Below are 12,710 nucleotides of genomic sequence, written 5' to 3' on the forward strand. Positions count from 1 at the left end.
AGTAGCTTTAGCAAGGATTACTGCTTTCCTACTTTACACAGTGCCTTTTCAGGTGAGTTCTATAGTGTCACTAATATTGTTTCTATGTCTTTCAGCACATTTATACCCTGCAAAATTAAGTATGTCACAAGCAAAACAAATTGGAAATTTTCTAACTATAGTGCCCGTCAGTGAAAAGCATGATAAAAGAAAGCATGTGAAATAATGAAAAGCTATTTTCTCGGAAACACCTGTCAAAGATTTCTACCTTGAAAAGTATACATACTCATTTTAAATGAGGATAGTGGAATAATACTTTCAGCTTAAATACATGAAAGCATGTAAAAACCTACAATTAAGGCACTTAATAAAACTGAGCAGTCTTATATTTTACTCTTTTTTTTTTTGGTTTTTCTCCAGTACCGGGAACTGAACTCACGACCTTGCGCTTGCCAGGCAGGCGCTTTGCTGCTGAGCTAAATCCCCAGCCCCCGCAGTCTTATATTTTAGATAGCCCACTCCTATCAATTAAAAATCAAAGGTTACACATTCATACCTTTCCAGCTGCTTCTGGTGTTTCTCCTCCCGAGCCTGAGCCTTCATCTGTTGTACTTCAATGGTGTCAGGCTTCCTTCTTCTCATGTATAGTTCATGGTTTCCCATGCATAAGGCCAAAATCCTCTTATTGATTCTCAAACGAGGTGCATAAAAAACAAAATCCTAAACATGAAATATTCTGAATTTAAAATCTTCAAAGATAATGTCTTTCACAACAATCTACTGAATATCAACATTAGGAACAAATTCTGTAATATCACATATAGTTTAGAAATCATTAAATTTTGTAACTCCAATTCAGTATGACACCCTTCCATATAACCAATTTCTCACCCTCCTCATACCTCAACAGTTCTGTAATGACCTTAATATCTTATCTGCTTAATATATTTATGTACTTGTTTTTCTTCACCTAAATTACTGTGAATACCTATTCCCTATACTTTAGAGGTTTATCTTTGCTTTAAAAATGCCACTAATGTCAAAACTGTTCCTTGTTCATAGCTTTTTAACCTAGAAATGCTTTTCAAATTTTTATAATTTCAGTCCACAGAGAAAGAACACTAGAGTAAATCTGACACTAAATAAATTTTAACTATATATTCAAATTTAAAAACCCAAGGCTTCAAGTTATAAAAATGTTAAGTTCATGCCAAGTATGGTGGCATATGCCTGTATTCCCAGAACCCAGGAGGCTGAGGCAGAAAAATAATTTCAAAGTTAAGGGTACCCTGGGCTACATAATTAGTTCAAAGCCAACCTGAACTACACAGATCCTGTCTCAAAACATCCATGAATGAATGAATAAAAAAATTCATAATGCAAAAGTATAAAGAGTTAATTTAGAATAAGGCTACTTCCACTACATTCAAGCCATCTATATATAAGAATTTTAAAAGTGCTTCTTAAAAATGGTGATTGTTCACCTAATAAATACTACACACTTCATAAATGAATCTCAGCTAAAATAAAATGCTTTTGTATCTTGTAAAAACTTTAAGATCTTGTATGTTTCAATAACTGTTATTTTTTATCAAGGGGAAACTATAGAATAGTATCTCAGAAGCAGTTCAATAAATGTCAACACCATTCTTCAAGCAACAGGGTAGGAAAGTAGCATAAATTTAAAGAATTAATACATAAAAGATTAAAAAATTTTACTTACAGGTGCCTTTTTGTCTATTGGCTTTATAACAAATTTTTTGTCATTAAATGAAATATTTCTGATTTCACTCCAGGGAAAGCCAATTTTTGGTGTTAACCTTAAAAAAACAAAGAGTATATCCTTTTAACTAAAAGCAGGAAAACCGTAGACAAAATACGTAACTTTCTGGGACCAGTTTATCTGAATGACTACCCAGAAGAATCCTAGATTTTCAAAATGTATTAATGTACTCATAATATAGGGTTGACATTCAAAAGAAATCTAATAAACAGAAAAAATAATGGCCATTCCAATATTTCATAAATGTGTCATGACCCAGTTATTTTCTTAAAATTACCTACAAAAAATCTTCTGGCAACTGGTACAGAAGTGAACCTCTTGGGGTGACTCAGCACTAGTTCTGCTTAGTTTTCATTCTGTTTGGTCTCAAACTACTATCCCTATCGGTTTAAACTATGTTTAAGAAAGGAGCAAACATTATGCCATTGTAATTTCTCATCTAGACGCTGGACATAAATTACTGAATTATTTTTTCTATTTAATTAAAAAAGGTTTGGACATATGACTATACTAAAGACGCTGTGTTTTCAGTACATCTTAAAAGGATTAATTTATAATATATGAATTATATCTCAATAGAAGTTTTAGGCTGAGCATGGTGGCGCATGCCTGTAATCCTAGCACTTGGGAGGCCAAGGCAGGAGTATCCCTGCAAGTTCAAGGCCTGCTTAGCTATAAAGTGAGTTCAAGGCCAGCCTGAGCTATGTAGTGAAATCCCGTCTCAAAAAGACGAGAAAAAAAAAAAGTTTCCAATATTCACACATATGAATGGCTAGATAAATGGTAGAGCTAGAACTCAAACTCTAAGACTATATTATAGTTGCTCCCTCTTTTACCATGCTACTCACAAAGATACAGGCAATCAGATCATAATAAATAATTGTTTCTGCTTTTTCATATATTTTACTGATTCAGACTATTATTTCACTGTGTATCCGTCAAATGCCTTACCATCATCTCCTAATCCAAGAGTGAAAACTGTGACAGCTACACTAGCCAAAAGACATCTTTCAGTCAGGCTTCTGATAAAGCAAGAACATCTACCTATTTACACTACTTTTAATGCATAAGTAAATAGGTCCTATAGCACACAGCAAATTATTTTTTCTATGCAAAACATTATTTACTCAATGTGGTATTCTGCCTTACAGTGGCCACTGAGATAAATCAAAGTCTGCTTGAAAAGGAGGCTGTGGGAACACAATATTTTTAACATTATCAATACTTTACTACCTTTATATTCTACTTTAAAAAAATTCTAAAACAAGTGTCTGAGATGATCCTGGAAATCAATACAAAAATGTTAAAAAGAAAAAAATTAGTCTTGAAATGACCTTTTTTTACTAAAGAATTCCAAACTTTTCTTCTGAATTCAGCATGCTAACTTGCTCTGTAATATAATGGAGTAAGATTTGTAAAATTCTTTTTTGGAATCATTACATATGGTTTGGAATATATATTTTATTACATATATGTATATGAAAGCTAGAATTCTGGAACCAACGCAGAATAAAGAATATTGCCGTGCCTTAGGAAAAGGCTTTACTTGACTGCTTTTGTGGTCTGGTAATGTAAAAAAAATTATACTTATTTCTAAAAAGGCTGCAAGAATCTGGTACATTTTATATACTTTACATACATAATAGTATTTATTTAGCATATATATGTACATATACAAAAAGTACTGATGGATTTTATTTATATATAAATAAAGTAAAACAAAAAGCCAGTCGAATGCAAAATATAGCTATGCTGTTCACCAAGCTTAACATAGGGATATTCTACTGATGTTCAAAATTATTCAAAACAATTCCAATAAATGTGCAAAAAATGTGTTCCAAAATGCAATAAACACACCTCTATTAACTTCATTTTCTCATTGCTTCTGGTTTCCTATGTACATTAACTTCAATTTCAACCTATTTATTAGGCATAATAAAATGTAAGGAGTAATTCTTAACCTACTGAGGGAATCTTTTTCAAAAATTTTGGCAGTGCTGGGGATCAAACCCAGAGCATCGCACATACTAAGCCAGTGGTCCACTACCAATGAACTATACCCTCAGCTCAGAGGGAAAAGATTTTAACTAATTTACTAAACATAATTCCCAAAAGATAAACTTCAAATTAAAGTATCATCCTACTTGATGAGTACACTGAGAAGCAGAACCCTGAAACTGCAAGGTGCAAATAAGAACATGGAAATACAGTACCTAACAGTCTGTGACGTTAATAAATCTCAATGTGAGGAAAAAAACTATTAAGGGTAATCGAGACAAGAAGTAACTTTTACAAACAACACAATGTGAAAACCATTTAGACCACTGAACACTGACTAGTTCACTACGCAACTAATTTACTTACTTGTCGTCATGCTCATAGATATTCAGGCCCAAAGCGTCAACACCTAGCCACAATTCAGTACCCTTTTTATTTTTTATTTCAAAATAGTTGACACCATACATTTCTAGATCTTGTGCAATCTTCAAGTATTCCATCATTGAATCTTCCCTGTCGAAATAAAGGTAAAGGTAATATACTTAAGTATCTAAACCTTAAAAGTACAGAAATACTTTGGATTAAAATTTAGTGCTTTTACATTTATTCATGTAAGTCAAATGATTCTAGAGTGATAATGTAAGACTAAATATCAGAACCTTAAAAAATAAAAATAGGGGCTGGGGATTTAGCTCAGCGGCACAGCACCTGCCTGGCAAGCCTAAGGTCGTGAGTTCAATTCCCGGTACCAGAAAAAAACCAAAAAATAAAAAAAATTAAATAAATAAAAATACTTTTAACTTGAAAAAATACACATGAAATAGTCAACTAACTACCTTAGCATTCCTCTGTGTTCTTCATGCCAGTTCTGTATTCTTTCTTCCCACTGCTCTTTTGTCAGTTTGTGTTGTTCCAAAACACTAAAAGGGAGAAAAAAATTTGTTAACACCTTTATGATTCAAAATTAATATTGTTAGAAGTCTAGACTCATTTTGTTAATTTGGCTGTGGTGACTGTCATAAGACTCAATACACATGCTAAAACTGCACAGAAGTAAATACATAAACACAATGAGAACATGTGAAATTGATGAAATCTGAGTAAGGTGAGTAGATTGTGTCAATGGCGATACGTTAATTACAACACTGAACTATACTTATGTAAGATACTGCCATCTGGAAGAAAGATACTTGGAATCTATCACTTTCTTTTTTATCGTAGCACCTGAGCCTGGCATGGTGGCCCACACCTCTGATTCCAGGATCTGGGGGACAGGGGCAGAAGGACTGCCACTAGTTTGGGGCCAGCCTGGACTACACAGAGAGTTTGAGGCCACCCTGAACTACATAATCAGACACTGTCTCAAAAACATACACATATATATAAAATAATAGCATTTGAACCTATAATTATCTCAAAGTAAAAAGCTTCTAGACAATTTGAATTACTTTAAATAATATAGCTTTAACTATAGCTGTTGTAAAGATAGCTTACAGGAATTCAAATGTTTCTAATGAATAAATAGAACCCAAGAAATGGCTTTCTCTCTCTCTCTCTCTCTCTCTCTCTCTCTCTGTTTTGTTTTTTAAGATAGGGTCTCATTATGTAGTTGTGGCTGGCCTTGAATTCACTATGTAGTCCAGGCTAACCTTGAACTCAAGGCGATTTTCCTGCCTCAGCCTTCTGAGTGCTATGATTACAGGCCTGCGCTACCACACCTGACGTGGATCTTTCATTTTTAATACAGAAAATCAAAGGACAGAAAACCACAATTCTTGGGTCCAATTACCCCTTAAATTACATACTGGTTTCTTCTGTGTCCTCCCAGTGTTCATTACTCAAATGTAAACAAATACCACCATTCTTATTTTTTACTGTTAGTAATTTAACACAATACCAGGAAAGTCAACATACTTACACATTCTGCTCTACACATTACAGGTTATGATTTTTAATTCTCTTTGGGTCATACAATAATTATTCACTTTCTTTTAGTGATGAATACTTAGATTCTACTTTATCAACAGCAAAAGCAGTGGTATTAAAATACTGTTGTTTTACTTGGTAAAAACTTTGCATAAAACGCAGGAATTTCTTGGCAGTATAAAGGAATCTTAAGGCTGGAATCTTCCCCAGACAAGTTATACACAACTTAAAATGGATTTTTAATGGTGTCTGACCATTACATTTTTATTACACACTCCTGCTTTCTCTATGCATCTACGCTCAAGCTCTTGCTTTTGGAGAGAGGAATTTTCTCCTTGCATTTATGTTTTCTCCTGTTAGTTGTCTCTACACACTCCAGCTGTCTTGCCTCCCACTCATTAAGAAGAATGTGATCAGCCTCAGATGCATCACCTAGGGTAGCCAATTGCTCACCATTATATGGCCAATGGCAGCACTGGAGAAGTATAAACGTGTATTATGTTCCCCTCTTTGAAGGAACAAATCTAGAAATCCACCTTCTCACCCCTACAGTATTCATTTCCTTTTCACAACCAAAGTTCTTTTAAGGACTGTCCACATTCACTAACCATAATTTCTATTTGTCATTTGCTGTCCCCAATCCATGATCCGGTTTTAATAGTCCATTGAGACTCTTCTTACTAATGTCACTACCAATTTCTAATTCTAGCCAATACTTTAGCTTTTCCTTATATTTGATCTCTTTGTACTATATGACAGTGCTGACCATTCTCTCTCCTTAAAACATTCTTTTACCTTGGCTTCCATGATGTAACACTCCTCTAATATTAATTTGAAGTGCCCCATGGAAAAAAGCCAGAAGAAAATTTCTACAGTTTGTCCTTACCAAAAGTCATGCTGAGGATTGGTCCAAAATATAACAGTGCTGATGGGTTGTGGGGCCTTCAAGAACAGTAAAAACCGTTCTGGGTTCTACAACAACGGTCTCAATATACTTTTGCTTATCGGCAGCATGTGTGATACCGAAGTTTAACTACTGAGATTTTAAAATATATTTGACAGTACACTTTCTAGACTACACAACTAATATCAAGTAACATTTGTATCACATTATAAAGTTGTAAGCCAAGTTTGTGAATTGTATTCACAAGCTGGATGCCAGGCAGAACAGAACATTTATCCTAATTTTGCACATTTAGTTATTGAAGCTCAGAAACTTTAGGCTACATATTCAAGGCTTTCTAACTACCAAAGGGAAGAATCAGTGCCCAAAACCTAGTTCCCTTTCTATGGCGTGATATTGTAAGACAACGTGAAGAGGTAGCTCAACACTGCAGACTGGAACACAGCACTAGCCTGGCAGACTGAAAACCATAGTTAGAAAAAAGCCTTTTCAAAAAAGAACAGCCAGGCATGGTGGTGCACACCTACAATCCAAGCACTCGAGAGGCTGAGGCAGGAGGATCACCCTGAGTTCAAGGCCAGCCTGGCCTACATGAGTGCAAGGGAAGCCTAGACTACGTAGTGAGCCCCTGTCTCAAAAAAGGAAAAAACGAACAAACAAGCAAACAAACAAACAAAAAACATAAGAACAGCTGGGTACTGTGGCACAGGTCTATATCCCAGCACACTGGGAGGCGAAGGCAGGAAGATCACAAATTCAACCCCAGCTTGAACAATTTAGCAAGCCAAGCCCCTTTCTCACATAAACAATCATTTATTAAACACCTATCTACCTGTTTCAGAATTCTCACTAAGCAACAACTGACATCCTTCTTTACTGCCCATCCTACAGAAATCAGGAGAGAGAAAAAAAATCAACATTAGGCAATTACAGAGCATATAAATCTACGCAGTGGCTAGGTCATGATTTTTAAAAATATACTTGATCAGAAAATATACTTTCTGATCCACTTTTCTCAGACCTAAGTCTTGGAAAAAAACGTATTTTTAAATTTATGAAGTTCTGGTGTAAAATTTGCAGAGAATATAACCTAAAGGCCTGTTCTACTTACCGCTGGGGTAGTAGTCTATCATTAGCCAGGTAGCCTGGTTTATGAATCTCCTTATTATAATCTCCGTATTTAGCTTGGACAGCATAGGAAGCCAAAAGAACTGCAGTTTCTGGTGGGCAATATATCTCATCGTTTAAGATGGCTTCTTTAACTTGCAAGAAAAAAAGTCTTTGGGTTATCTCTTGAATTAATTCTTCAGAAACATCTTCAGGAAAGAATTTAGCTCTAAACTTGAACTGTAAAGGATTCTCTTTTTTAACATCTTGCTGTGTCACCTGGAACAATAATTGCAAGTATAATTAACAAAAATCTTAAATTCACAATAAATGAATCTAATCACATTTTTTAGAGGAAAGAAGTGAAATGAAAGATTCTAAATTAAAAAAAGATGAGAAAAAAATGGAAACAAAGCTTTTGTAAAGAAGAAGATGGGTTAAAGGGAGGGTAAGGGGCTGGGGATTTAGCTCAGCGGTAAAAAGCGCCTGCCTGGCAAGCGCAAGGTCTTGAGTTCGGTTCCCGGTACCAGAGAAAAACCAAAAAAAAAATAAATAAATAAAGGGAGGGTAAGAGAATGGAAAAAGAATCAAGCTATATCATATACAGGAACAAATTCCCTATAATAAATGTAATCATTACATATAATACCTGAAATGTACCAATAAACTCAACTAATAAAAAAAACTTCTACGTCAATAAGTAGTACTACGTAAGACTGTAAATCTGCAAATACTCATGTTAGGAAAAAAAATTCCATGTTTAGCGATAGTGGAAAGCTTCTCTTAACATTCTTGAGAAGCTTATCCTGTGAATTTTTTTTGTACAAGGGTTAAATCCAGTGCCTTCACAATGAGCTGTATCTCCCGGCCCTTTTTTAAATTTTTATTTTGAGAGAGGGCCCAACTAAGCTGCCCAGAGTGGGTTCAAACTTGAAATCCTCTGAGCCTCCCAGAGAGCTGGGATTACAGTCCTGCCCAACTATTACAGTCCTGCCCGGCTTTATCCTGTAAATGTTTAAATTAGGGTGCAAGCATTTAGTTACACCATTTGTAACACTTGCCTAAAACCAGTGATTTTTATATGCTAAGTTTTCAAGTAGAAAAAAGGAGCATATCTTTTTCTAAAATGAAAACTGATGGCGCTTAAATGATTTAAAATACCTGACACCTTGTAATGATTAACAGATACAGCTATAAAAGGCTCACAATTTGTCAGACCCTTCACTTTACCAGCTCAAATTTATAACTTCAAATATAAGTTAATTTGATGATACAAACCTTTTTATTTAGTTTAAGCCATGTAGAATAACCTTTGCTATCAACATACTGCAGGCCAAAAAACCAGACCTCACGCAAACCAACTGTTTTCACCACCTAGAAAACAAAACAGTTCAAACTCACATTATAACTAGGTAACTAATACTAGACATTATACACCAAAAGAACAAAACTACCTAAGCACAGATATATTCTTTTGCCATAGAAAAGGCTTTTTCCTAAGTTTGACATATTCAATGAACATTAAATTCAGTTTTTTTTTTCCTTTGGAAAGGGTCTCATAATGTTACAGGTTGGCACTGAATTTTTGACCCTTCTGACTCAGTCTCCCAGAGTCCTGGGATTACACATGTACCCTACCACACCTGACTTAAATTTAGATTTTCTATACTCAATTTTGTAGTGTCACTTTAATCTTCTTACTTGAATTTTTGTATCATCTTACTTCCTGTCATAATATCAACAATGAACAACTCAGGTGAATATAAAGTTATAATAATCCTACATGCCTCTTTCAATTTACCCCTACAAATATAGTATTTAGACAAATAGTATCACGTTGGTACTAAGAAAGAGGTCTGGTTCTTGGAACAAGCTATAAATTTCACCCTTCTACTTCTTTGCTCATGCTTCTTTCCCTCTGCCTAGAATGTTTCTTCTGTACTTTTATCACCTGTTCAATACTTTATTCCTCAAGGCTTCTGTGAATAAAGTTCTCCTATCATGCAAATAAAATTAATCACTTGTTCCCTGGTGGTCCCAACATAGTATTGTACTGGTTGAAACATGTATTCTACCCTATCATCATCACCTGTGTTATTACTTATAGTGTATTTATTCTTCTTTAATGAGTAACATTTAGGGATAGAGATACTATTTTATTTGTCTTAATGCTCATCTCTTCTTGTAAAATTGTAAGCCTGTGGTAAGCATTCAAAAGTAGCAGAGTAAATACAATGGTGGAGCTAGGATACATATCCACACTATACCCACACTTAACGGAAGTGTCTGTTAACAAACAAGAAAAACTGTATTTTAAAACATGTGGGGGCCAGGGATACAGCTCAGCGGCATAAGCACTTGCCTGGCAAAACTGAGGTAATGAGTTCAACTCCCGGTACCAAAAAAAAAAAAAAAAAAAAAAAAAAAAAAGACAAATAAAACATGCGGGAAATAAGCCAGGGGAAGTGATCTCATCAATATTTAGAAAGCTTTACATAAAACATTTAATATCAGCTCTTAAAGATAAACATTCTTGGTTTTTTTTAATCCCAAAATATTGCAGGCTTTTGATTTCAAAATAGCAAATTGAACCTCTTGCTCTACTTTCCCTTATCTGAAAAATTTCACTAAAATGATACACACAAAAATGTTAAAAATAGGGAAAACCACTGAACTGCTAAGAAACTCATCAAAAAACAAATTTCACATTAATTATACAAAAGCTCATCAGTATTAAACAATGAAAAATTTGATACAAACAAAAGGCAACCCCAAATACTAACTTTGGCAAAAGACAGGTTTTCCCAGCAGGGTCACAGAGAACAGTTAAGCTCAGAGTGGCAGGAACAGGAAATGTACAGGTCAAGAGCAGTGGACTGAAGTGAATCCAAGCAGCTGGCCTCAGCTTTTGCCTGCATGCTTCCTGAGACTCACAGTGCTGGCTAAGTGAAAGGAGAGTGCAGGTCCTACCTTAACTAACAGCAGCCTGTCATAACAAACACAGGAGGAGCCAGAGAACTCAGCTATGACCTTACCTATTAGCCTTAATCTCCCCACTGGCTTTTTCCCTTCTTCTTCAGGACATACAACCAGCAACTTTTGATCACATACTGTTTTAAGTAAAAAATGCTGGGCACATAACTACTGTACACATATATGTAAATTTACATATAAGACCTACAGTATACACTATAGAGTATACAGTATATACTACTGTGCTAATTAATATACTATAAAGCATGCCTTTTAAAAGAATTTGGAAGAGGAAAGATAAAAATATGCACATCTGTCAGGGAGATAGCTCAGTGGCACAGTGCCTGCCTAGCAGGCGCGAGGTCCTGAGTTCAATTCCGAGTACCAAAAAAATACAAACATTTCAGTATTTCCTGCACCCTAATAGGTTTTCTTGCATATTCTTTAGGCACATGGATACTTTTAATCTCACAAGTAGAAGCTGGATGAAGAGGTTAGTAAAGAAGACTAACAAACGAAGAACAAACCAAAGGACTTTATGCTCTCAACACAAGCACCTCTAACACCTTGCAGCTGGCCTCGATGTAACATTTTCACCAAAAGTAGGACTTTGCTGATGTGGAACCTTGTACCTACACACTCTCTTCAGAGGACTCAGCCTGCTGCTGGCCTTACCTGTCTATTTGCCAGCTAATCTACACACTCACTACAGCAAAGGTAAAAACCTACTTTTACATTCCTCCATTTGAGCCAAGGGAAATTGTCATGAAACAGAACAATGACTACAGAACTACTAAGAAACCATAACAAATAACAATAATCATCTCTAGACCATCATTTACAGTATGAATGCAGCTATGTATAAAGGAGCAAAAGCTATCAAAGCTACTTTACATGGATTCTCATTTAATTTTCAAAACTAACCCTTTAAGAGAGCAATGTCATCATTACCCTAATTGTACAAATCACAAAAATGCGACAAAGAGATTAACGCTCCCAATGTCAAACAGGTACAGCTGAGAATACTAAAGGCAGTCCCACTCCACAGCCGACACATTTTAAACCACTACATGTCACTGTTTGATGTAATACATAAGGTTTCATCTTCCCTGGTATCCAAATGAATATAATTCTATTTTAAAAAGCAAATACTTTACTTCTCAACATCTAATACCAAAAGAGCTCCCTTGATGATTAATTCCAGACTGCCATGTTTCAACAATGTAACACTTTAATGAGTTTTCAGTACAATAAATGCTAATTCAATTTGCATTTTTCTCTCTCACACACACACACATACACACACACACACACACACACGCACGCACGCACCAGGAAGCCTAGAAGAACCAACAGAAAGTGGTTTATTGGTTCACAGACATGGTGCAAACAGCTGCTATGGTTTTACCTTTATAAATTTGCTCATACATACATACATACAAAAACAAAGCTTTTCATCATCCAAAAAATATACTTTTCAAGGTTTTTTGAAAAACTTCTCAAAATTTTGAAATTTTTATTTCATCTGATTTGGATCAGCCAGGCATGGTAGAGTACACCTGTAATCCCAGCAGTGAGAGGCTGAGGCAAGAGGATCATTGTGAGTTCAAAGCCAGCCTGGGCTCCATAGTGGGTTCAAGGCCAGCCTGAACTGCACAGCAAGACACTGTCTCAAACAAACAAGGTATGTATCAGTATGTGACAGAATGGTACCTAATAAAACCAAGATCCCTAATATTTACTGCTGTAATGCTAGACTTTCTTTTTCTTTTTTTTTTTTTTTTAATATTCAGCTACATCTCCAGCCCTTTTTGATTTTACAAGAGTCTGACTAAGTTGCCCAGGCTGGGGTCAAACTTTCAGTGTTCCTGCCTCAGCCTGCCAGGGTGCTGAGATTACAGGCATACACCACTGTAGCACCTGGTTAACTTTCTCATTATCAAGATCAAGGGGCTGGGGATTTAGCTCAGCGGCAAAAGCGCCTGCCTGGCAAGTGCAAGGTCGTGAGTTCGGTTCCCGGTACCGGAGAAAAACCAAAAA

General features: G+C 35.5%; 1 protein-coding gene across 5 annotated transcripts in view; it reads right to left on the reverse strand.

The window, feature by feature from the left end:
• The window catches only part of Rdx (radixin), an 84,009-nt gene that overhangs the window by 40,324 nt on the left and 30,975 nt on the right, over positions 1-12,710 (reverse strand). For all 5 annotated transcript variants that reach the window (XM_013511102.1, XM_013511101.1, XM_013511100.1 and 2 more), the window contains 6 exons: positions 8,976-9,071; positions 7,702-7,976; positions 4,597-4,680; positions 4,127-4,273; positions 1,703-1,799; positions 536-699 (listed from right to left, as the gene is read on the reverse strand). In XM_013511102.1, the coding sequence (XP_013366556.1) occupies positions 536-699; positions 1,703-1,799; positions 4,127-4,273; positions 4,597-4,680; positions 7,702-7,976; positions 8,976-9,071 (863 nt within the window). The remainder of the gene's footprint in view (positions 1-535; positions 700-1,702; positions 1,800-4,126; positions 4,274-4,596; positions 4,681-7,701; positions 7,977-8,975; positions 9,072-12,710) is intronic.

This window comes from Chinchilla lanigera, unplaced genomic scaffold, assembly GCF_000276665.1.
Source record: "Chinchilla lanigera isolate Chin_1 unplaced genomic scaffold, ChiLan1.0 scaffold00011, whole genome shotgun sequence".
In the NCBI taxonomy this organism is placed as follows: Eukaryota; Metazoa; Chordata; class Mammalia; order Rodentia; family Chinchillidae; genus Chinchilla; species Chinchilla lanigera.